This window comes from Manis javanica, chromosome 10 (genome assembly GCF_040802235.1).
Source record: "Manis javanica isolate MJ-LG chromosome 10, MJ_LKY, whole genome shotgun sequence".
NCBI classification, from domain to species: domain Eukaryota; kingdom Metazoa; phylum Chordata; class Mammalia; order Pholidota; family Manidae; genus Manis; species Manis javanica.
The window spans coordinates 118,982,711-119,008,113 of NC_133165.1; the positions used below are offsets into that span (position 1 = coordinate 118,982,711).

General features: G+C 63.9%; 1 protein-coding gene across 9 annotated transcripts; it reads right to left on the reverse strand.

Annotated features, from left to right (window-relative positions):
• Positions 1–198: 198 nt before the first annotated feature.
• SBF1 (SET binding factor 1) lies at positions 199–24,648 on the reverse strand. 9 transcript variants are annotated; one of them, XM_073214084.1, is made up of 41 exons: positions 24,445–24,648; positions 18,486–18,571; positions 18,004–18,141; positions 17,640–17,798; positions 17,448–17,558; positions 16,733–16,838; positions 16,481–16,613; positions 16,286–16,394; positions 16,085–16,198; positions 15,909–15,986; positions 15,453–15,566; positions 15,246–15,374; positions 15,065–15,163; positions 14,774–14,978; positions 14,580–14,692; positions 13,552–13,701; positions 13,259–13,327; positions 13,025–13,183; positions 12,689–12,951; positions 12,430–12,602; positions 12,280–12,353; positions 12,012–12,207; positions 11,718–11,845; positions 11,059–11,237; positions 10,827–10,963; positions 10,512–10,719; positions 10,160–10,356; positions 9,954–10,091; positions 7,235–7,312; positions 6,733–6,914; positions 6,481–6,660; positions 5,958–6,059; positions 5,699–5,884; positions 5,496–5,622; positions 5,296–5,426; positions 4,991–5,221; positions 1,938–2,045; positions 1,627–1,769; positions 870–957; positions 671–802; positions 199–586 (listed from the first exon to the last, which is right to left on the reverse strand). In XM_073214084.1, the coding sequence occupies exons 1-41, from the start codon at positions 24,497–24,499 to the stop codon at positions 488–490; spliced, it is 5,607 nt and encodes a 1,868-aa protein (XP_073070185.1). In that variant the 5' UTR covers positions 24,500–24,648; the 3' UTR covers positions 199–487. The 9 variants fall into 9 exon arrangements, with proteins under 9 accessions (XP_073070185.1, XP_036862531.2, XP_073070183.1 ...); XM_037006636.2 differs by having other exon boundaries at positions 1,627–1,838; XM_073214082.1 differs by having other exon boundaries at positions 1,929–2,045.
• Positions 24,649–25,403: the final 755 nt, after the last annotated feature.

A 25,403-nucleotide genomic window follows, 5' to 3' on the forward strand; every position in this document is an offset into this window, starting at 1 on the left:
CGCACCCTCAGACCTGCCCAGGGTGCCTGGGTGGCGATTCCTCTCCGGCTGTGCCAGCCCAAGACCACCTTGGGGGGGGTTGGCACCTAGGCACCAGGCAAGGCTGGATGAAGCCACCCCCAGGATAGTGGACTTCCTGACACATCAGCCCCTACCCGTGGGCTGGCTCTGGACAGAGTGGCTGAGGAGACGCAGGCATATGGCATATCGTGAGCTCTTTATAGACTCTGGTTCCAGGAACGGGCTGCCTGCGGCTGGCTGGGCGGGGGTGGACTATTTACAGGCCCATGCCAGGCTGTACCATGGCCACCTGCTGCCCTCAGCCAGAGTCCTGTAGAGCCGCGAGTGGGACAGGCGGGGGCTGTACACACACGTCTGGGGGTGGGGCCTCAATACTGTGAGGGCGGGGTCTGTAAACATGGCTGGGGCCCTGCCCACCCCTGGTGGTCTGGATTGGGCTGGGCACGGGGCGCCCGAGTGGCTGGGCTCAGGCATCCGACAGGCAGCCCTGGATCTGGTCCACCCACTGCTGGGCTGATGGCACGTCCTGGGCACAGAAGTTGTAAACACGACGCGTGGTCTTCACCTGGGGACGGCGGGTTGCTGAATCCACTGCCCCCCTCTACGGAGCCCCCACCCAGCCGTCTCCTGTGCCCCAGCCCCAGCTCACGTCAAAGAAGGCCTTCTCATCCACAGTTTTGGGGGCACCCATGGTGGGGGTGCCTGGCGCCACAGTCTCCACCTCGGCCAGGTCGATGACGCCCTTGCACTCGGTGTCCACGCGGTGGTCGTAGTAGCGCAGCTACGGGGGAGCAGGGCGTCAGAGTAGGGCCCTTGCTCCCCCCCGCCCCCGCCTGCTGCCCACTCACCTGGTGCTTGGTCTTGTCCAGCACGAACCAGCGGGCCTTCCAGGGCTTCATGAAGGCCCCCTTCTTGTACAGGGTGCCCTCGTAGGACCTACAGGGCCAGGGACACGCCATCCATCAGGGCCTGGCGAGGTCATGCCCCGGCAGTTGCCCCCACCATCAGCCCCACCTCGGCAACAAGACCAAGGCTCCTGCTTCCAAACTGACCCAGGGCTGGAGCCCTGGCCAGGGACCACAGAGAGAGCCTGGGACTGTCCCTGGAAAGGAGATAGAGAAGGGACCCCGGCCCTCCCATGACAAGACACCACGGAAGGTTCCAAACCAGTCTCAGGGTCTGAGGGCAGGTGCCCCCCGACGAGGACATATGGCAGGCAGGCCCAGGGAGGTGACTGTGGCAATGTGGTCCCTCCAGGCCTGGAGGGTGGGAGGCAGCCTGCCAGGCCTGGACTCAGGGGGAACCTGCATCAACCTCACCTGGCACCTGCCTGCCCTCACAAATACCCCCTGATCCTTGCCCCTCTGCAGACACATGGCCTGGCCATGGTCACTGGTCCTGCATCCCAAACCCCTTCCAAGCCAACCTGATGCTCCTCAGCAGCTGGCAGCTTAGACTCGGGCCACCACCCTGCCTTCCCTAAGAAACTCCCACAAATCCTCCCACTGAGACAATCACAAGCTGCCCAGAGGCACCTGGCCCCATCTGAGACCCGTCCAAGACTCCAGGCCCCCAGCTCAGAGGTGCTCCAGGGGAGTCCCACACCTGTTCTCACTCTCGGCGGTCTGGAACTGGCTGTACAGGGTGCTCGTGCTGCGGCGTGCGGCCTGGCGGGAGCCAGATGTGGTTGAGCCGCTGCTCTGGTCACTGTCCAAGCTGAGGCTCAGGGTGGAGCCCACGGGGCCCTCCTGCAGGTACACACCCAGCGAGCGGCGGTGGTGTGGCACGCTGGACACCAGCAGGGAGCTGGGGGTGCCCTGGGGGCAGGAGGGTGGGCCTGTGTCAGGGCCAGGCAGCCTCCCCCTGCTGGCAGCTTCCCCCCCCACACACACACACACCCCACCTACCCCACTCACACGTCCCTCTGGCCGGCCTTCCAGGCGCTGTGCGGCCTTCACCCGATCCCAGGCATCCTTCCAGCGCTCGGGAGGGCGGCCCAGCTCCGTCTCCAGCCGCTGCAGCTCCTGGGGGAGAATCATGTCAACTACAACTACATGTCATGTCACTCAGAGGTTAACATCCAGGTGGAACGTGGAAAAGCAAAGGGTGGAAAACGCAGGCAAGGGAGACGGTGCACATGAGGTGCAGGCGGTGGTGAGGCAGCGGGTGGGAGGTGACAGTGGGAGATTCTGTGAAACAGATGAGAGGTAACAGAAGGCATAACCAGGGGACAGCAAGCACAGTCCCCAACAGGACAAGCAGACACACAGCCCCAGGAGAGGCGGGAAAGCTGCTGGGAAGCAAGCCCCCGGCCAGCCCCCAGGGAAGACATGCTCCCTGCAAAGCACAGGTGGACTCCGCTTCCAGCCACAGGGAGTCGGTCAGTCCTGCACTAGCCCTCCTGCCACGAGCAGCTGTGAAACTGGACGGGGGCAGGAAGCAAGTGAGGCTCCCTGGGACAGGGCCACACCAAGGAGCCCCACGCTCCCCAGCTTTTTGCCTGGTCGGGGGGGTGGGGGTGGGGGGATGGAGCCAAAGAGCACCAGGTCTTGTGAACCGAGGCGGCCGAGATGGGCTGCACGGGGCTGCTGGTGCACATGGAAGGGAGAGCAGCACGGGCAGGAGCTCTGGAGGCGTCCCTGAGTCTTTGACCAAATTAACTGCCGCGTGCAGGGAAAGGTATCCCAAGTCCTGGCAGAGAGCAGCTACTGAGCAGCTATGCGCTAAAACCAAACCCTGACGGCCATACAACGGGGAAGATGGAGAATTCCAAGCAGCCAGAATGGAGATGCACACCACCCCTAACATGTCTTCGGAGAAGGCGCCTCTAGACCTGGAAGGAGGGCTTCTCCAAAGCCCTTAACAAAAGCTTAGAAGCAACCCTTGAAAAGGTCAAGCTGACCCACAAGCTCATTACTGCCTCCAAGAATAAAACCCAAAACTCTTTCAAGACAACACAATCTTGACTCTCAATAATGCAGAATCCACAATTATACTTACAAAAAAATTATTAGACAAGAAAACAGGAAAATGAAATCCATACTTGGGGGGAAGGTTAAAAGAGAATCAGAAATGAAATAGGTATTGAGATCAGCAAACAGACTCAACAAAAAAAAGTTGTTATAAAAAGATGGACATAATGGTTGAGCAAATTGGGAATCTCTACAGAGAATGAAAACTACATGTAAAAAGGAACGAAATGGAAATTCTAAAGCCAAAAAACATCATTTAAAATGAAACTTCATTAGACAGGCTTAGAGCATATTAAAACAAGAAAGGGAAGGGCAGGGGACTTGACAGGTCCTGTAAAGGGGATCATCCAGATAAACTGCAGGGGGCAGATGGCAAGAAAAAGCAAACAGGGCCTTGGTGGCCTGAGGACAATGAAGTCTCGGAAGGAAGGAGGGAGAGACAGCAGAGAGACCTTTCGAAGAGTCAAAGAAACAATGGCCTATCATTTGAAAATGTACAGAATTTCTGCTCCTTTGAAAGTGACAAAAATAGCTACAACGGCATAACTGCAACTTAGCTAGGTATGAACACATGGCTGCACATTATCGTCAACACATACACATTTCTGTGAAATGATCTGGATTCTCTTACCAGAAAGTCACAACGTGAAACCGGGTTTGGCAAGAAGGGCCCCCACAGCGGAACTCACAGCCTTTCTCCCCTTCTTTAAGCAATTTGGTGTTCAATCTTCACTATAAAACCCATTAATAATTTCAGCTTTAAAAAAATCCAGGTGGTATATGGAAACCTTTTTAGATTTTTTCCTCAGATTTGTTCATGGAGATGTAATTCTATCAAAACACCTTATTTTGCCTTACATATACTTGTGGCATGGACACTGCTGCATTTAGAAATTTGGTACAATTTGTATCGTGTACCAAACTGATTTAAAGTAAATCTGCATGTTTACTGAATGGGGGAAAAAAAAGGCCTAAAATGTATTAAATTTGATGAAAACTATCATCCCATAGATTTAAGAAACCTAAAGATCTCTGAGCAGAATAAACTCAAAGAAAAACCACATTATGGTCAAACTGAGGAAACCAAAGATGTAGAGGAAATCTTAAAGGTGGTCAGAGGTGAAAAGGGCGACACTGCATACAGTTTACGAGGATAAGAACGAGCATCAACTTTTAATCAGAAACACTGCGAGCCAGGGAGCAATGAGGCGACAGCTTCAAACTGCTGCGTATGGATCGCCGTCAATTCTTCGTAGAATTCTACGTCCAATAAGAACGCCCTTTATAAAGGCTTACTGGACATGTTTCAGATGTTTTCAGGTCAGCAGAAGATGAGGAATGGGTCTCACCTCTTGGTGCGGTTCTCCCATGGTCTGCATCAGAGGCCACAGCCCTGGCTGCTGGGCTACCTGGGGCAGCTGGCCGCTGGAGTGCAGCCCTCTAGGCCACCCGGCTCCCACCCCCAAACCCTGGGGCCCTCGTCCCTCCTCCAGTCTCCACCCTGCTGGGTCCCGACTCCTGAGGCCAAGCAGACACGCCCACCAAGGATGGCAAACGGAGAGGGAGGCCCCAAACATGAAGCCCCGGGCTTCTGGGCCCACAGGCGCATCTCACCCTGAAGGGCGTGCGAGGCACAACCCAGAAGAGCCGCTGCTCACATGAGGTGGGTGGGGCAGGCTCTGGACCCGGACCACCACAAACCTCGGTGTGGCTGACAGCCAGGTACAGCCTGGTGGGGTGGGTGGGAGGCGGCAGCGTGGCAGAGGGGAGGAATGGACCCTAGGGAAAACTGTCTTCCCTTTGGGCCAACCCCACAGGTGGCCAGGGAAAGCACGTGTACCCAGAGCAAAGAGCCGTGTCCTGACATGTCTGAGAGCTGGGGGCTCATACAACAGCCTCTGGACATTACTGCCTGCAGACACACAGCCAGTGCCCTTCAGGGTCGCGGGGCCCACACCCCCCCCCACCCGCGGCGTCGGATGGGGAACTGTGCATACCTCCAGCAGGCGTGAGATGGCATCGGGCTGGGCCCGGGGGCGGCTGTCGTAGCATGGCCACACCACCCGGCGCCTGCTCTGGGGAGCGCCCCCATCAGGCCGTTCCTCCTCTGGGGGCTCAGGTGGCCCCTGGGCTAGCTCCCAGTCATAAGGGGGGCCCTCAGACAACGTCTCCTCAGTGTAGAAGTCCCACACCTTCAGGTTGGACACGTTGCTGTAGGGCCGCAGGACCTGGGGGATGGGGGACCTCGCATGAGCAGCTGGGCCAGGAGAAGCCTGCCTGCCCCGACCAGACCCCGGCTCACCTCAGCATCCTCGGGCGCATACATGTAGTTGTAGAACATGGGTGTCCTCTTACACAGCCGGTCCACATACTCCCACACGGACCTGCACGCCTGCGGGCCCCTGCGCTCCCCCTTCTCCTCATACAATAGCCCTGCAAGGGGCAGCACTGAGCCCCAGCCCAAGGCCACCCACTCCGACCCCTGTCCCTGACCGCCCATACCCAGCTCTATGCGTTCGTAATCCGAGTCGAGCAGAAAGGTCCGGAAGCGGCGGGATGCATGGTGGTAACCAAGGAACTTGAGGTAGAACTGGCTGAACTCGAACTCCATGGGAAACTGCAGGTGAACCTGTGTAGGTTCAGGGTTCAGGATTCAGAGGCCAGGGGCCAAAAGGCTTTAGGGACCCGCCTGGTCACTTGCTCACCTGGTACACACAGTCCAGGAACTGTAGGAAGACGGGCGTGAAGCCACTGCTCTGCCCAGCCAGGGTGTGGGCGCCACGGTGGCTGAATCGGTGGCCAAAGGACAGCCACTCCTTCTCCACCAGCAGACGGAAGCCCTCCAGGGTGCGGTAGAAGGGGTCCGAGAGCAGCTGCACGAGGGACACCACCTGCCGGTACTGCCAGCCCGTCAGGAGGGCGCCCAGGACACCTGGCCCCCCCGGCCCGCGGCCCTCCCCGTACCTGGGTGGTGATGTCCCAGCCGTCCTCCAGGCTCACCAGGACAGAGGAGCCCGAGGCCAGGAGCTCCACCACCAGCACCGAGACCTGCAGCAGCTTGTGGATCTGGGGAACCAGCTGCCCCTGAGCACCTCCTGGAGCCGGCACCCCAGCACCCAGCCAGGCCCTGAGACCCAGGTATGCAGCCGATGCACACGACCCACCCCAGCATGGCTCCTCCCACTCTCCCGACCCTCTAGGACCAGAGAGTACCCTGGTCCTTGAAATGCCCGGCCCCACCCTGGCAGTGAGCAGATGCCCTATTAGCCAGGCCTGGCGTCCCCTCAACTGCCCAGAGCCACCAGTAGCCAGTGGCGGCCACACGCTTGCAGGGTCCAACACAGCCAGATAGGCCACCCAAGACCCTATACATTTGACCTGGGGGGAAGGGGCCCAGGACGTAGGGGGTGCCCGGATGGCCCCTCCCTGCCTCTTCACCCACCCCCAGGCTGACCTAACCACGTGGGGGCAGGGTCAGTGCAGAGACCTGGACCAGCCACTCTGAGTCCTCCAGCGAGCGCAGGAAGGAGGCCGGACCGGGCTCGGCCGTGGGACAGCCAGGGACGCACGCCTTCAGCAGCTTCTTGAAGCTGGCCTTCACCTGCCGGGCCTCAAACACCTCGATGGGCACCAGCTCCCACTGCTGCAGGGGGTCTGGCCGCACGCCCTGAGGGATGCCACCATGGTCAGACACACCCAGGGCCAGGCCCCTCCTGCCCTGTGCACCCACCCTAGTTACCTTGAGCTGGGCTTTGTCCCCAATGATGTAGAGCGCTGCACGCTGGGGCCGAAGAAAGCCTGGGTCGGGGGGGGTCCCATTGGCCTGGGGGGCACCCAGCATGTCTCTGCTTGCTAGCCGGGAGCCAACATCAGTGCTGAGCCCACTGCTGCGCCCACTGGCCCGGACACTGCCCCATTTACCTGCACAGAAAACACCACGTGAGTGCCCGAGCAGGGCTAGGGTACCACTTACCTGGGGCTGAGCACCAGGGGCAGGGCTGGGAAGGTTGGTGGGACCCAGGAGGGGGCCTGTGCCTGCATTAGTGCTGGGGCTGGGGTGGGAATCCGGCATCAGGCTGTTAGTGCGTGCTCAGGGCTGTGGGGAGGGCTGGGTGATGCTGGCTGTGACAAGGGGCCGTTAGTGCCAGGTGTGGGGGGACGTTAGTGCCCACGACTACTCAGTCACATGGGGCCATCAGCACCAGGTGTGGGGGAGCCGGCCTGCATGGCCAGTACGGTACCTCGGGGTGCAGTCCGTCTGGAGGCCGAGGCCGCCATGGGGTTGGACAGCGTGGTGACCCTGGCTCGGGGGCTGGGCACTGGGGGGCACAGCAGAGAGAAGGCTCAGGCCTGGCCACAGGCCCGAGGGGGTGCCCAGCATTGGGGGGCCTGTGGCCCAAAGGCAACAGGTGTAGGACTGGGTTTCCACCAAGTTCCCCAGAGACCCTGGTGACAGCAGGGGTCAGCACCAAGTCTCTCTGGGCCACCAGGGGCAGGCCAGGGAACAGAGGGCCCAGCCGCACGCAGGCAGGACCACAGAAGAGGAGAAATCCTGGGAAGTCCTTCCAAGGTCTTCTCCTTGGCCTGCCCCTGTACCCTTGGCCCCCACAGCACCGCCCAGAGTGGTTCACAGCACGTGGCCACAGGTAGCCTCTGCCAAGCACACAGCTACAGGAGGGGCTCATGAGACACAGCCCAGAGAAAAGGAGCTCCTGGCCCAAAACGATACAAAGCCATTCAGCTGAGGCACAGGCAGGCCTGGTCCCCAGGGGTAGTGCCGGGCCAAGTGGTACTGCCTGCCTGCCAGGGCTAGGCCCAAGGCTCGCAGGCTAGGATAGCCCAGCCTGGAGGCACAGGGAGCCTGAGGGGGCAAGCTCCACAGTGGTCTCTGGGTTCCAGACCCTTTGCCCAGCCCTGTGGGGCTCACCTGCCTCCACAGAGGTGGCAGCAGGGCACTGTTCTGGGCCTGGCACAGCAGTCACCACGGACAAGCGCAGTGCCTGCCCACCACACTGTCACTCACTGCAAGGACACAGCATGTCCATGTCATGTGGACAGAACCTGGACTGGAACTGGGTACAGCTGAGGTGAGCTGAGCCTCCAGACACCCCTGGGCAATCCATGCCCTGAACTTGCAGGAGACAAGGAGGCAGCACCAATGGGCTTTGGGAATAAAGATGCCCAAAAACATTAGGGGCAGATACAGGCACTGGGGAACCAAAGATCCTGCAGGGAGGGCAGCACACAGAACTCTGGAGGGGGCGGAAGGCGGGAAGACAGGCAGCCTGCTTAGTGACAGGCTTTGTTGTCTAGAAAACCAAAAGCCACCAGAGCAAGGGGCCAGGTCTGCAGCTGCCCAGGACGGCACTGCAGGGAGCAGCCGTGACGGCAGATGCCCCGCCCTTGGTCCCCGTGCCCAAGGGAGAGCAGAGCCCTGTTGAGCATGAGCAGAGGTCTGTGGGGCACCAGGGCCCGTGCGAGGCCCCTCCTCAGGCCATGCCAGGGAGGGATGAAGACTCCTGTGGGCTCAGGAGCCACTGCAGCCAGAGCCACCGGGAGGCGCCGAGGAACAGGTGGCCTGCTTGGGCCAGGGCGGGGGCCGCTGGCCGTGGGGGATGGCATATCTGGGTGGTCAGCTCACTCACAGGCCTCAGCTAGGGAGGGCACGGTTTCAGGGATGAGACCCAGGCCCCACACCTGCCCGTGCAGCCCAGTGCAAGGGAGCTGAGGCAGGTGAGCATGGGTGTGGGCACAGGGACCAATGTGACACCTGTACCAGCCAGAGTGTGGAGAGGGTCTCAGAAAGGGGCCTCCCAGCTGGACGCTGTGACCACAGCTGCTGAGTACAGGCCAGGACTCGGGGTGGGGCAGATGGACCAGCATCTGGGCCACTGGCCAGGCTTCCCAGGCCCCTGCTTCCAGTGGGGAAGTGCGACCTCATAGCAGACAAATGCTGCCGGATACCAGGCCCTGAGCCCAGAGAACCAACATGGGCAAGACGGTAGCTGGAGTCGCAGGTCCAAGGACCAAGCCTCGAGGAGCCCTAGCATCTATCAGCCTGGCCAAGAGTCTAAGAGCCAGACAGGGCCAGAGCACCAGCGAGGGTCCAGGCAGGACTGACGGGGTCAGACAGGGACATAGGAGGGGGAATGGATCAGCTGGGGTAAGGCAGGGAGACAGGATGAAACCAGGAACGAGGCAGTGGGTCAGGCTGGGAAGATGGGAGGGGCAGGGATGGATGGGCCAGACGGAAGCAAAGTGCAGGCAGGAGTGGGCAGGCGAGGCACAGAGGCAGCTGCCCAGGAGGAGACCCCCAGAGGCCAACACAGCCTCTTCTCACATGCCCTCTGGGACCTCGCAAATCTGGAAGCCTCTCGCAGAGTGAGCACACGCATGGATCACCTCCCCAACCTGGGATCCTGGAGTCACCCAGACCACCCACCTCCGGGGGCCGCCCTACACAGGCATGCCAGCGGTGAGGGGCAAGGCTTGCTAATGGCCTCTGGTCTGGTGCCCCTCTGCGAGCTGGGATAACGGGACCCCACCCTGAAGGACGGCCAGAAAGGCACGGGTGCATGGGCAGGTCCCAAGGCTCTGGCAGCCAGGGCAGCGGGTCCAGCAAGCACAGAGGCCCATGTGAGGACAGGGACAGACACCCAGGGCAGAGAGGCCAATGGGTCAGAGGCCAGGCGGTAAGATGGCCAGGATGGGGTGGGCCATGGTGGTTGGGGGGTGCTGTGTCCGGTGCCTCAGAAGCCCGAGGCTGTGGGCAGGAAAGACATGGCAGCCAAGGAGCTCAGGGAGGCAGTAGGAGAGGACTGGTGAGGGCTGGGCCTCGGGACTTACCTGGTCTCACACTGGGCCCTCCCCTCAACCTGCACCCAACATTCTGCCCACTTGCCAGCCCTCCATGATGCTCTCACACCCCCAAATGTCCTCCCGCCCTGCAGTGCCCCTCACCATGGCTGCCCATGTGGGCCAAAGAGAAGCCGCTGAGGGTGTTCCGACCTGCAGCATCTGCGTAGCGGGGCATGGCGCTGACCACAGCCTGCAGGTACTTCTCCTGCTCCAAGCTGCTGGAGTCCGCCTGGGACTGGCCTGAGGGAGGAGGCAGAGCTCGAGCCAGGGGCGGGGAGGCAGACACGGCAGGGGGGCAGAGACAGTACCTGGAGAAGGCGCGTTTTGGGCCTTGAAGAGGCCGACGACACCCTTGCCGTGCAGGCCCCCTGAGCGCAGCAGCACAGCCTTGGAGCGCCCACTGCGCCAGCAGACCACGGGGAAGCGGTTCTGGCGGTAGCAACGGGAGACGCGCTGCAGGGCGTTGTCCTGGACACTCTGGGGGACGATCAGCAGCCCGGGGTAGCTGCGAGGGTGGACGTTTGAGGGTGAGGGGACGTGCAGGGCACAGGGAGCACCCCCACGTGCTCACAGGCCCAGCCTCCCAGAGCCCACCCCTGCTCACGCTGGTGGCCACGCTGCCCTCACCCTCCCAGTTCCCGCCAGCCAGCTTGAGCTCACCTGCGGCAGATGGCGTACATGCGGTTGACCGGGGAGACACGGAAGGGCTCAGACTTGGCGCGGCTCAGACTGCTGCTCAGCGTGCCCAGGCCCAGGCGCTGGTAGTCCCGGCAGCATGCCCGTTCCACCAGCCCACTCATGGTCATGCGGTCCGAGGGCTTCAGGGCCAAGGAAGGGGTCAGCGTGCTGGGCTCCAGCTCCTCCGAAACTGAGGCAGGACAGACGACACACAGGGTCATCGCCCACAGACCACTCAGACCCATGCCCTGCACACAAACCTCCGCCCAGACCACCCAGGGCTTCATCCACCCCCACCTGAGATCTCATCTTCCTGGTCCTCAGAGGGCGGCTGGCCCTGGTGCTCCCAGCTCGGGGGATTATACTTCTTCCGAGTGACATACTGACGCCCAATGGTCTTCTTGGCGTTTTTCACGAGGTTCCGAGAAAGAGTCCTGCCGGGAGGTAGGTGCGGGGTCAGCTAAGAAAAGCGTGGGCCCTGCACACAGTTCTGGGCAGTGCAGTGGGGGCCAAGCGCTCTGGTCCACACCTAAGGGAGGGACCCTTGTCCTTGGCAGTGCGGGGTGGCCGGCCAACTGTGTGGGTGGAGCCCAGGGTGAAGGCGAAGGTGCCCCTGAGGTCTGGCGGGTAGCGCAACTTCTGCAGCTGCTTCCGGAAGAGCTCAGCGCTGTCAGACCCCACCTCCTCGTCGAAGGCCATCTTCAGCAGCTGCGCCAGACACAGAACGTCAGAGATCCCTGGGCGCTGGCAGCCTATGGGATGCCCCATGCCGTGTCCCCAGAGCTGAGGCATAACTAACAGGATGGAGGCAGGCCCGCTGTGGGGTTCTCCGCGGAGCCATCACACCCAGGGCTGGTGAGGTGTGTCCTGCTACAGGGGCATCAGGAGCAAGTAGGCACATGGACAGAGCTGCCCGCCACACTGCATGTGCCTGTGAGGCCGAGGAACTCAGTCTTTGTTTACGTTTGGGTTGTGCTGGGCTCACACAACAGTCCAGACATGGACTGAGCTGGGGCTCCACAAAGGAAGGGGAAAGCCCCGAAGGCCACACGTCACAGGCAGGTGACCCACAGCTCAAGCACCATGCCTACCCTGGAAACTCACAGATGCCCCAGGGAGACCCAGCCTGATGTGGCCTGTAAACACAGGGTGGGGGCCTGGATGCCTGCAGCGCCCATCCCCACCAACCTGGAATGTGCAGGAGCGTAGCTGCAGCCCGTCCTGTAGGAGTTGGTCTGTGGGGGTCTGGACGCTGACTCGCTTCTCCTTGGTGAGTGCAGCCACAGGGAAGGAGCGGACCACCACCTGTTCCCCCACTTACAGCAGGCCAGGCACAGAGTTAGGGGAAGGAGGGGAGGGTCAAAGAAACCCAGGGTACCAGAGCCACAGGTGCAGGGAGAGACAAGAAGAACCCAACTCGCCCTGAGGACCCAGGCAGAGGGCAGGGGAGGGAGGGTAGGACAGGAGGGTCTAAGGGCTCACCCAGCGGGTCGGTGGGCATCCCTGTGAAGATGACCCGGTAGGTGGTGAGGAAGATGGCACCCTCGGCTGGCAGCAGTGCGGGCCCCCCACCGCTACCGCCTGCGCCCCCCTCACGTCCATCCGGCAGCAGGCAGACACGCAGGCCATCCAGCACACACTCCTCGCCAGGCAGAAGGCGTGGCCGCAGCAGCTTGGGCTGCTCAGGGACAGAAGCAATCTCAGGACACAGCCCGGGCCCTGGTGCCCACAGCCCGGCCATCCTGCTCACCTTCTGGATGGGAGGCAGCCTTCTGCTCTCTCGGTGTACGGCCTCCAGGGTCTCAACGTGCATCTGGACGATGTCTGGGAGAGAGCAGTTCTCATGGCCTGGGCACTGACCCGCCGGGCAGGGCAGTGTTCACACACCCGGCCCCTATACCTGGCACCATGACGTGCAGCCCCTTGAGGTGGTCGCTGGTGACCCCACTCTCTGTGCAGACCTTGTCTACGAAGCGGTTGATGAAGCGGACCACGGCACCGGCCACATCACTGGTCTCCGAGTCTTCAAAACCACTTTCTGTGTCATAGCTCTCCGCCACACTGCCCGCCATGCTGGGCCGGGAAGGGGGCACAGTGGGCACAGGCCCGCTTCCCCTACCCCCAGGCCATCCCACCCTCCAAGCCCATGGCCTGCCCACCTGCTGGTGACCAGGCTGTTGCTGACGCTCTCCAGGTCACCCAGCCCCGCGCGCTCCCGCAGCAGCCGGCTTCTGCTGCTGTCCAGGGGCAGCAGCAGGTAGCTCATGCGGCTGGCGTAGTGGATGGCCTGGCTGAACACCGTGCTCTCCTCCTTCTGCACCAGCTCCTGCTGCTTCTCGCGGCTCAGGGTCGGCCACAGGCGCTGCTGCTCAGATGCCACGTCCAGGGCAGAGCGCTCGTCCTGTGCAGGCGCTTCTCCTCCCTGCCGTGGGGCCACAGGTGAGCCGGGGCCATGCCAGTCCCCGTCCTCCTGGGCCCAGGGTGTCCCCGCACACCTGTGAGGGGTCTTGGTCCTCGGCAGGCTCCAGGTAGAGGGCCCGGATGTGGGTCTGAACGTCTGCGTAGAACATCGCCTCCCAGAACTGCGGTGTGCTCCACACCACGTGCTCCTGCACGCAGCTGTATGCAAACTGCGTCACCCCCGGGCTCAGCTTCTGCAGAAGCCAGGTGGGAGTCACCAGGTGTGGCAGAAGGGCTGGGGGAGGGTCCCGGGCTACCCCAGCACTCACCCGGCAGAAGGCCGTGGCCAGGGGCAGCAGAGCAGCTGCGATGCCGTGCTCGTCCAGGGAGGTGCAATCCTAAGGCAGAGCCGTGAGCCCGTCGGGGCCTCCTGGGCCCCTCATGCCCCACCTGGTGTTGCCGCCGGAGAGGAGCCTCCCACCATCACCCACGAGCTGTCTGCACCAGCTCCGGCGAGGGGCTCCCACACCATGCCATAGACCAGTTGTCAAAGGTGCCGGGAGGCGCCCCTCTGTGGGTGGACTAGGGAGCCCCTGCCCACCCTGACCCCTGCCACACACACCTGCAGGCAGCAGTTCATCATGCGGACGACAAAGTCAAACTGCCGGTGGTCCAGGACCGCTCGGTTCTGCTGCACGTGCAGGTGCAGCTCCTGGGCGAGGCAGCGGCGGGCCGCTCGCCCCTTCAGGGCCCTCAGCACGGCTGGGAGCAGCTGGGGACAGGGAGAAACAGGGTGGAGGGCTCAGGCCTGCGTGCGGGCCATGTGACCTGCCTGGAGTAGCAGGAGGGAGGCGCAGGGAAGGCCCCAGCTCACAGCCAGTGGGGACATAGGGATGCTGGAGCCCAGGCTCTAAGCACCCAGGGAAGGGGAACCCAGACTCCAGGGCTTTACTGCCCTGCAGAAGCTGCCACCGCTGGCAGACACAGCCCTCCACTCACATGAACACTCACAGAGACGGACACCGCACGCTCACAAGCCAGCGTGCAGACATGCTCTGGGACAAGGCCCCATGGCCCTGAGCTCCAGCACCCGCTGGCTCAAGGCTTCAGCCCCTTGGCCAGCCAGGGCCAGGGGCCAGAAAACACAAATCTAACGCAGAGCCGGCAGCTGGCTCGGTGTCCAGCAGGCCGCACGTCTGTTCTGCTGTTCACTGTGAAACAGCTGGGGGGCCCACAGGCCCCTGTCAGGGGTGGTGGAAGAACTGGGTGCCTCACAGGGGCCCACACAGCCAGAAAATGCAACAGACCCCACGGTACTAGTGAGTACCACATGGCAAGACTCTAAGCGGTTTCTAGTTTCTACGAATTAAAGAAATCACACACATGGGCCTGCACGTGTTTCTGTGGAGGATGAAGGAGAAACTTAGAAAAAACCCTCACAGTGTTGTGATGTCTAAAAGTTGAAGTAAATACACGTCATTGAGCCTCCCCAGCAGGCCCTGCCTGGCTGTGCTGAGCAGGGGACCCGAGACCCGGCATCCGCCTGCCCTTCCTGCCAGCCCACCTCCCTCCAGCTGCTGGCAGAGGAACAAGGCCAGGGCTCCTCCGAGGAGGCTCTCCTGCACCAGAGCTGTGCCTGGCCACCCTCACCTTCTTGGCTTCGAGCATCTTCCCCTCGAACACATAGGAGATGCAGTTTCGAACCACCTCAAGCCGGCGTGCACTGTTGCCATGGAGCCCACTGCTCCGCTCCAGGATAGCAGCTGGGGAGCGGATAGCATCAACGCCTCTGACCTCGTGCCCACCCCGGGCTGCACCCAGGGCCCTCCCTCCCTGTCACGCACTCATGGGGGGCCCCGAGGGCACGCTGGTCCTCCTCTCAGCCTTCACCGTGGGGGGCGCGCCCTGCATCTTGGCTGTGGCCTGGTCCACGATCCACTGCACCATGCTCTCGTCCAGCCGGGGGAATGGCCGGGATGCCTGCTGCAGGTGACTGGCCTCCCCTGGCCTCTGGACCTTATGCATGGACACGGCAGGGTATGGGTTCTCCTGGGGGGACACAGGCAGGCGTGGACAGGTGGCACGGCACAGTGACCTCAGTAGGTCAGCCCACCCGCTTGCATTCCCTGCCATACGTTCTTATAGAGCTGTTCCGCCAATTCCTTGACATGACGCAGGACTCGCTGGGGGTGGTTCTCTTCTGCCCGCATCCGTGCTACCTCGTGGGCCACCAGCTAGGGGAAGAGGCATGATCAGATGGGCTGGCCAGGACAGAGAGAGGGGGGCAGGGGTTCCTCCCAACTGGGGGGTGTGCACCTCATCAAACAGGTCCGTGGGGCGGTAGGGGACTCCACGCTCCGACACAAAGCCTGCAAAGGCCATGCCCTCCAGCACCTTCATCAGGAAGTCGTCCTCCACCAGCCCGCGCTGGCCCAGGAAGGCTGCCTGGGGCATACCAGGAGGTCAGCCCCGCTGGCTCTGTCCCACCTGCCTGCCTCCAGCCAGCCCCGCCGGGCAGCCTACCTTGTGGAAGCGGATGACGGGCTCGGGGTGGACACGGACCATGTGCAGACACCAGCGGTAGCCCTGCAGGAGCTGAGCAAAGAGCCGCAGGAAGACGGCACGCAGTTCCTTGTCCTGGGCACGGCAATGCAGGTGAGTGCCAGGCCCTGCAGACAGCCTTCCACCCAACCTGCCCATCCACATCCTGCCAGGCCTCCTGGGCACTTGGCCCACTCCTGCACCCCTACTCTCTTCCTCCACATAAAGCCACAACAGCCCCCTAAGACTCGGTACTAACCACCCACCCTGCACAGGACCCCCAGAGGCTTGCACACCCTCCACAGTCCCCGGGACCAGCCCAGAAGGGGCAGCCTCACAGCATGCCTGGCACTGCTAGCTGGCCATCAGACCAAAGGAGAGGGCACAGGGCTGGTGGGGGCGGCAAGTCCCCTGCACCAGAGCTGCCATGAGCCCCACCTGTATATTCAGTGAGGAAGCAGGCATTGTGGGTGGTGGGAAGGCAAGATCTGCCAACTCCAGCTCTGGATCCAGGACCTGCAGGGGCAGAGGGAGCAGGGGCAGTGGCGTACCAGCCCAGGTCTGGGGTCCCCTTGCTGCCAAGGGACCCTGCCTGGCTCTCCCCGAGGCCTCACCATGCTCAGAACACTGTGTGTCTGACTCTGCAGCGGCTCTGGCAGGGGTGGAATGTGCACACATTCGGGGATGGTCACCGTCCCTCCATCCAGATCAGCAACAATCACGTCCAGCTGGGGGCCGAGGGAACGCACGGTCAGGGATGTACAGGCCAGAGAGCAGGGCGTGGAGCAGCGAGGAGCACACGGCAGGGCCCTCACCAGCTCCTGGGTCTCTGCCTGGAAAGCAGCGTTGACGCCGATGATGAAGGGCGTGGGAGTGCTGAGGACCTCCAGGAGCTGCGCCGGCAGGATGGGCACGTAGGTGAAGCTGCAACAGGCCTGGACTCAGCACAGCAAGCCCCACGAGGACAAGGCAGGCCAGGGGCCTGGGGGCAGTGGGGCCAGGAGGGGCACCTGTATCTGAGAGGGAAGAGCAGGGCCAAGAGTCCTCGGCAAGCGTCGGAGAGCCTCTGGTAGCTGCGAGACAGGAAGAGCACCTTGTGCTCCGTGAGGGCGGCACAGAACAGAGACAGCACGTTGGTGATGCCTGCAGGGAGAGGACAGGCTTGGAGGCACCTGCCTGAGACAGGCAGGACCTCGACCTCTGACCACCAGCCCCTGGGGACAGGAGAGGGAGGGCTGTGCAGGGGCTGACGGCAGGCTCACCCAGCTGGCGGAAGAGCAGGGCCACACTGCAGCGGCTGACAGGCAGCGAGTCAGCCAGCGGGGTCTGAATGACCTGCCGGTCACCAGCCCCCAGCGAGATGGTTCTCTGCGGGAAAGAGAGACACCAGTGCTCACTGTGCCAGCCAGCCCCACAGCAGCCCATAGCTCCGTGGCCTCAGAAGGCCTGGTGGACTGACAGACCCCAGATGGGCTGTCCAGGACAGGCAGCACCCAAGGGACCAGGCATGCCTGGCCTCTGCCGGCCTGAGCAGTGCTGCAGAGAAAGCTCAGGGCCTCTGACCTGGGGCAGGGACGGGGCCTGGGTGGGCAGAAGAAACAAAGAATCCGTACCACTCCGTCCTCAACAGAGTCCAGCTGCACAGGACAGACGGGCAGAGAGACACGGTTAGACACACCCACACGTGGGGGCATGGGCCAGGGGCAGACAGACAAGCTGACACCAACATCCAGAAATAGGCACATCCAACGACCAAAGGGACAGAGAAACTGAAGGAAGGCAGGTACAGAGCCAGGCGAGACCCAGGAGACACAGGGGAGCAGGCAGGGCCAGGAAGGGTGACAGGTGTGTCTGCAGCACCAGACGCAGGAGAGTTTGCGGCCTGGGGCCATGCTCAGGCCAGACCAGACCCCGCCCCACAGCCTCACACTGGGGGACATGTGGCTGCAGATGCACAGCACCTGCCTCTAGACCCACCTGGGAGCCCCCAGCCAGGGGGATGATGCACGTAAGCAGGTTCCCAATGACGTTCTCCAGGCCCACGCTCAGGCCCTCCACATGGATGGTGTAGATGAGACCCAGGCTGTTCTGCAAGGACCGCACACAGGCTTGGTGACAGCCAGCAGGAGGAGCCCACGTCCTGCCTCATGGCCTGGCTGCCCACCTCACCCTGAACACCTCCACGTGGTCCAGTCGAGACACCAGCACCAGTGTCTTTGGTGCAAACAGTCGGCCAGACGGATGAGGCACCGAGGGGGACAGTCGCAGAGGATCCCCCTCGTCCACTTCCTCCTCCCTCTCAGCAGTGTCCTCGGCGCAGGCCGCTTCCTGTGGACAGAAGCCCCATTCGCCCGGCGCTCAGGCACATCCCACCAGCCCAGGAGGACGTGGCTGACTTGGAAAGGACCTCTCCTGGGATCCCAGCCTCGCAGGGCTGGGGTCCCAGACCAGCATAGCTGGGGAGATGCAAGGGGGTCAGCCATGACCAGAGGCTCAGCCCCGGGCAGGCTGTATCCCAAGCCTCCCAGCTGACCTGTGTGGGATCTGCCGGCTCCCAGAAGGTCAAGCAGGCGCAGTAGTGCCTCTCGGAGTTGATGTCAGTGAGAACAGCAACAAAGAAGGTTGGTGGGTTCCTCTCAGGACACAGCTGCCACCCACTGGGCTGGCAAAACTGCAGGGAAGGAGGGGTCCGGGGTCAGCAGCAGCTCCCTGTGGCCCTGCCCTTGAGCTCCTGCACAGCAGGCAGCACCTTGCCCTATGACCTGGGCCTCAGCACCCCCGTGAAAGGGAGTGACCACCTCGGCCTCACTGTGGGGCAAGGGCCCTGTGACACAGGACATGGTCCTCGCTGTGACATGGGCACCAAGCACCCTGCCAGACAAGCGAGACACCCCTTCCCCCACCTCAGCTCAGGGATCTCACACCCAGTGGGGGCCGGGCACCACAGAGGTGCCTCAGTCCTGGAGGACCAAGTGCCAGCTACTGCTGGGCCCCCACAAAGCACCCCCAACTTACCAGCTCGATGCCCTGGGGGAACGGGTTGTCCTCCCAGTCCTTCTCTGGGAAGCGCTGCAGGATCTGGCCCTGGCCTTCCCCACTCCCTGAGGACGGGAGCAGATGGTCAGGGTACCTACCACCTCCCACACCTGCACCCAGCTGGCCTCAGAGGTCTCAGATGGATACATCACACCCACCCTCGCCTCATCTGGCACCAAGCCTCGTTTCCCTAAGAACAGTCCTGCGAGGAGGGGTCGTGAGGCAGCCCCAGACCCCAGGGACCCTGGAGAGCACAGAGAAGAGCCCCTTTGGCTGGGCCTGGCACCAAGAGCAAGGAAACCCCAAACCAGGGCCCTCCCTACTCCCACCCCACCCCATGGTGGGAATGCCCCAGCCAGAACCCACCTCCAGCCTGCAGCATAGCCAGCCAGCACGGGCCCCTCCACTGGGAGCGAGTGGCTCTGCACCGCCCCACAGCCACCCAGCTCGGGCACTCGGCCCAACTGCCCAGCCTGGTAGCCGGTGAGCTCCACCAGCACAGTGGGCACCACACTCGGTGCCTGGCCCAGCACGGGGCCCAGAATGTAGCCAGCAGGACCCAGAGATGGGTGGCAGTGGGCAGGATGGGTAGGGACCTCGTTTCAGGACACCCACTGAAGGAGTGGGCCCAAGTGCTGGGGACCAGTAACTCTGAGAAGTAGGGAATGGGGGGCTCCCTGCAGGCCGCTGTGCACACAGCCCCTGACCAGGACTGCCAAGAGCAGCACTGGGTTCACTGGGCCAGGGACGGGTGCTGGAGTGTGGGGGGCGGGAGGTTCATGTCCCTGCACATGCCCAGGGCACACTGCATCCCCACGGGCTAGCCCCCAGTGTGTGTGTTCCCTCCATTCCTTGGAACCCATCACACCGGGTCCCCTCTGGTCCCCTTCCCTACCCCACTGGGGCACCGCTCCCAGTCCACACGGGCAGGGCCTCTGACTCACCCCTACAGAGGCAAACCAAGAGGACTGTGTTGGGGCCCCAGTCACCTTGCAGGGCCTGTGCAGCAAGGACACGGGTCCCTGCTCTTCCTCTAGCTGCCACCCAGCACAGCAGCAGGGCAAGGCAGGCAAGACAAAAGCCTCCCCACCCTTACCTCCCAAGCCAGACCCAGGTCCCCAGGCACAGAGGTCCCCACCCTCTGCTCAGACCAGCCTCAGCACTGCTGCCCACACCCCCACACACGGCAGGAAAGCAGGGCAGACAGGGAAGGGGAGTGCACGCAGCAAGAACCCCTTGGAGGGCCTGCCCCAAAGCCCAGGAGGCCACTGTGCAGCCTCCGAGGGTCTGCCAGACACAGCCCCGCGTCCAGCACAGCTGGGCCATCGTGACCTGAACCAGCCCAGGAGCTTCAGACAGAGCTGGGGCCCAGACACAGGCCTGGACCCACGGGCACTGGCAAACACCCCAGCAGCCTGACAACACCAGTTCCCCAGGCCCCCTGAAGGCAGAGCAGTGGGGCTGCGGTCTCAGGAGACCACCCACCCTCCTGACCCATGAGGAAGGCAAGGAGGTCAGAGCAGCAGGCAGGTCGCTGGCGGCTGCTGTGGTGGGGAGGGGGTGGGCGGGGGGCATGACTGACTCACAAAACCTCAGCTTCCTGCTCCCCCCCTCCGCCCACCACAGACACCCTGAGGAGAGGCGGCAGACGGGGAAAGAGGGACGGGTGTCTGCTGCTACCAGGGCTGCTACACTTGAGCACCCACATGGCCCACCAAGACCCCCCCCAGGGTCTCCTGCACAGGCCTGGCTAGCGAACCCTGAGCAGTGGGTCTGCCCCCGAGGGCTGATGTGTAGGCAGCCCCAAACAACTATGTGGGCCCAAGCCTGGCTGGCACACAGGGCTCACCCAGTTCTTGCCACGAGGAAGCAAGTGGAGGAAGGAAGAGGGGTGTGTACGGGTGGGGACAGCAGCCTCTGCCCCACAGGCTCCCTCCCAAGGCTGGGCAGGCAGACTGACTGGACACTGTCCACCACCCACCCTGTGAAACAACTCCCACCTGCAGGGCTCCACCCTCCGAGGCACTAACTGGAGACTTGCCTCAGGCTGTTCCAACTGCCTGCACAGACAGGTGGCCGGGCAGGGTGAGCGAGCACCCCCCCACATCTTTACTGGGGCCATGGCAGCCCAGGACTTGGCCTGCAAGTCTCAGCCCAGCGAGGTCCCTCCCTCCAGGCAGCTCTCTGCACTGTGCCAGAGACTGGGGCCTGCAGTGGGACCCCCAGAACCATCCTCCACTTCCCTGGTGTACCTGTTGGCTGCTGAGCCAGACAGGAGTTCTGTGAGCAGGCAGCACCTCCATGTCCCTTTCTGCACCTGGGTCTGGCATGCCCGTGGCCTGACTGGGACTTGCGGAATGCATACAGATGGCAACATGGCCACCCTCCCACACCCAAGCCCGCTCCCACCCCAAAGCAAACAGGTTCCTCAGGAGAAGTGGACCAGGACACAGCAGGCCCCTTGGAGGGCACCCCCAGGAGCCCTGACTTCTGGTCTCCCCCTCACCCTTCTCTGAGACCCTAGCCCACATCTCAGCTCTGTGCCGGGGGCCACACTGCAGTCTGGCTGCTGGCCCGCATCCTGGCAGGGGGGGAGCACTGCCGCTCTCCCAGAGCCGCCCCCACCCTCCCAGCACAGCTGTGTGCCACAGGGCGGGCCTCTGGGGGGCCGAGGAGGAAGGACACCAAGGTCCCCCGAGACACAGATGGGACGAGAACTTCCTCTTGCAGCCACAGCCCTAGAGCCAGCCCCGTGCGGGCTGCAGGCCTGAGCGCCGGTCGGGAGACCCAGAGCATGCGCTCTGCCATCTGCTGGCAGCGCCTGTCACCGGCGCCAGGCTCCGACGCTGGGGGGCCGCCCCAGGACAGCACGAACAGGCCAGGGAGGACGGCAGCCTCCTCTTCCCATCCCCTGCCCCCGGCACTGACCCTGGACTAGCTCAGCCATAGGCAGAGGCTGAGGGAAGGCGCCCTCCTGCTGCTCCAGCCACCCAGACCTCCACACTCAAGACTCCAGGAGATCCCTGCCAGCCATGGCAGCAGCAGATGTGCAGAGGGGCCACAGCCTCCCCAGTAGGCTTCCCCAACTTTCCCAGTCAGACCAGACCGGCTCTGACCAAAGGCCTTGGCCCCTCAGCTGCAGGGCGGGGGCTGGCAGTCACCTGAGGCCACCCCAAACAGCCCCGACCTGCTCTAGAGGGAGGGCAGGAACATGGGCGAGGGAGCAGATGGGGCCCAGGAATGCAGCTGGCTCAGCACGGTCAGGACTCGAGGAAGCCCTGGGATGGAAGGTCTTCTCAGATGCTTCAAGGAGTGGACAGGAGGCTGCCCCCAGCACCGGAACATATCCAGCCCCTCGCCCCCAGCAGACACTCACATGGCCACCTGTCAGGTTAAGTGTCTCTCCTGCTCCCAAAGACACACCCCAGGCACTGGCCACATGGTGTTAAGTCAGCTGACTAGGGTCGGGGCCCCTGGGGCCAGCGGCTGGACACAGGTGGTCTGTCTGGCCCCTGTGATGTCCTCAGAGCCAGGGTGAAGGTCTTTGGTGAAGGAGCTCCCCCAAATCACCAGGGAGGAGCCCACACTCTCTGAGATGAAAACAGGGGTCCGGTCCAGCCCTGTCCCCACCCTCCTGCCTGGAGAGGTCTGCCAGGTGGTAACCCTGACACCAGAATGCTCCCTCGGGTGGGACTCCTGTACCCAGGCCCTGCATCCAGAAGCTCCGGACAGGACATCCAGATCCAGGCCGAGAACGAGGCTTTCACCACTCCCACCCCTCCACTGATCCCAGAAGACCCAGCACCACTGCCCTGACGTCCTAGGCCTGAGGGCACACAGGGGCCCTCCACCTCCCAGAGGCGCCCACTGCGTCTGTGCCTACAGTGTCGACACCTGCCGCTTGTCATGGGCGAGACACCACCATTTCCCGGACCTCCTGTGTGAGTGGCGTCACATGTGTGTCCCCTCATGCTCAGTATCCTGGAAAGTCTGGTGGCTCATCACATCTCCAGATGAGGACACTGAGGTGCTGAGCCAAAGACTAGCCCCAGGTCACAGCTACTAGGTGGCAAAGCAGGGACCTGTGGCCCCAAGGTTCTCCTCTGCTTCAGGCTTCCCCACACAGCCTGGCTCTGCCCTCAGCGCCATGGCCAGGGTCCCAGCCTTCGGGCTTGTTCCTCACAGGGATGGACAAGTCCTGCCGAGAGAGGCCCTGAGGCTGGATGACCAGCTCCAACCCCAGAATGCAGGGTTCCATGGTCCCCCATCACTTTTGCAGTGGACATCCTTGAAATCATTCCTTCCTGCCACTCAGAGTGAGCAGGCCCTGGGGGCTCCAGCCTTCTCCCCTGTCCTGCCCAAAGACCACACACACCAGGGGTGTCCCCCTACCTGTCATAGCCAGCTGGTCACGGAGCCCTCCCAGTCTCCTCTGGCCACCCCAACTGCCCACCCCTGCTGCCACAGCGGTCAGCACGTCTCGCCTTGGCCTCTGCCTGTGGCCTCCACCTCCCCGGGCCCTTCCCGCATCACCCTCGTCATCTGCACACCGGCTCTGCCCCTGCAGCTCCTGCACTGGCCCCTGGCCTGGGGCCCCTCAACCCGGGGCTGCCGCCCACCGGCCTTGCTTCCCTGGATCCCGTTGGCTGCTCTCCTCGGAGAACAGGCATGGCCTCCTCACACCCCCCACACGTGGCTTGGCACAAACAGCCCCCTGCTCGGACCTGCACCACACAGGCAGCAAGCCTGCCTCCTGCGGACTGGGGGCCTGGGGGACGAAGACGGCCAGGTCCCGGCCCCGGGAACTCCCTCCGTGGAGGGAGGGACATGCAGACAAGCGGCAGCTGAGGAGGGGCAAGTGCCAAGCGAGAGGGGGCTGGACGGTGACAGGGCTACGCCGACAGGAAGCAGAACAGCCCGCGGGCGGGACCCCGGGCGGGACCCCACCCCACATCAGACTCAAGGGTCGGGCCTGGCCTGCCCACACAGCCATCCCCGCCTCCGCCAAGGACACACACTGCCCCTCACTGGGCAGGCGGGATCCGAGCACACGGGCCAGCTCCGGTGGGCCACCCACTGCCGGGGCTCAGACCAGGCACTTGGCCTCTGTCCTGGCACTGCCCCACAGATGGGGGAGGAAGCAGGGAAACCTCGGCGGGCTGCCGGGAGGAAGCAGCGGGATCACGCACGCAAGGCGCTGTGCGGGGCCTGGCACACCGAGCACGCTGCCCAGAGCCGCGCTCCCCGCGGCGGCTGCTGATGTCACCGTCAGGCTGCTTCCTGCGACCGCCCGGGCTGACGGGCTCTCGACGCCGGCCTCCCGGACTCGGGCGCCAGTGCCCCACTCGGCGCCTGGGCTGCGGGCCTGCGGACGGCAGGCCTCACGCCAGGAGTGCCCTTCTCTCCGCCCCACTTTGCCCCCGAAGCCCTCTCAGAGACCTCTTGGCGAGGCAGCCCCGGGCCCCCACGCCCTCTTCTGCGTCCCACCAAGCCGCCCGGCCCGGAGGCCCCGCACAGGGCCTGAGTCTTCAGACCGCGGGCACCGGGGGTCGGGAGGGGGCTGCAAAAGGACAGTCCGCTCCCCGCGGAGGCAGAGCCACCCGGCAGCCGACCAGGGTGGCCAGAGCCCACCCCACGCACGGGCAGCCGGAGGCCGGGCCACCCCGGGGCTCTCCCACCTCCCAGGCCCACGCCGACGTGCCTCCGACCGGGTTCTGCCCTGAGCGGGGTGGGCAGGCCCGCCCTGTCGCCACTGGGTGCACCTCGGGGAGGCCGCCGCTCCCCACGCCGGGCCCGGGCCCGGACCCAGGCAGGTGCCCTGGACGACGCTCGCCCTGGCCCCGCCGGCCCTGGCCCCCGCCCCGACCCTCAGCGTCAGCTCGCGGCCCCGGTCCCCGGTCCTCGGCCCTCAGCGCTCGGCCGCGGGCCCGGCACTCACCTCGCGGGTGCGGCCCGAACGCCACCAGCACGAAGTAGTCCGCGAGCCGCGCCATGGCGAGGGGCGCGGGCGGGCTCCGCGGCTCCGGGACGCGAGGGCGGCGCGCTCATGGCCCGGCCCCGGCCCCGGCCAGCGCTGCCCGGCCTCCCTGGGCCCGCTCCGCCGCGACGGCCAGGGCTGCCGGCGCCATCTTCCCAGCCAGCCGGCCCGCCCGGCCGCACCGTGCGCCTGCGCGGCTCGCCCCGCCTCCCGTGGGCGGGGCCCGGGCGGCGCGCCCCGATTGGCGCCCCCGGCGCGGGCTAGGGGTGGGTGGGGCCGGTAACGGCGGCTCGCGCGGGCCTGCGGCCGGTGCGTGGGGTCCCTGTCGCGCGCTCGCGATTCCTACAGCGGGAGGCGGGGCGGGCCCCGCCGCTGGGCTCCAGTCCGGGGCTTGGCGCGGTCGGTGTGGAGGAGGCTGGAGGGCCCCGGCCCCTTCCCACAGGTGTCCCGGCTAGGGGTCCGCCAGCCCGGCCACGCGGGAGGACCCAGGCGCCCCCTGGGGGTGTGCAGCGTGCGGAGGGACCCCTCGCGGAAGCCCCAGCCAGCGCGGGGTGGACAGCAGGGAGGAGACGGCGCCTCTGGGCGCCCGTGGCCCGCTGGGCTGTGTTTGGGTGCTCGTGCTGTTGCAGAAACCTACGAGGGAACGAAGTGCTGCGCTCCACGGCGCGCCGCCTTGCAGGAGCCAGCCAGAGATGGAGGGGACCAAGCCGGAGACAAGGCCCCGCAAGCGTCTGTTTCTGTTGGGTTCGGGGTGCAAAGGCTGAGAAAACTTCCTTTGGCCCTAGCTGGCTTGAGTTGGTTTCTGTCACTTCTCCCCAAAAGTGCCCTCTCCGCCACACTGCTGCACCTGTGAGCTTGTGGGCAGGCAGCGTCCCTGGCAAGTCCTCTGGCTGGGCATCTGAGCCCAGCTCTGCTCTCCA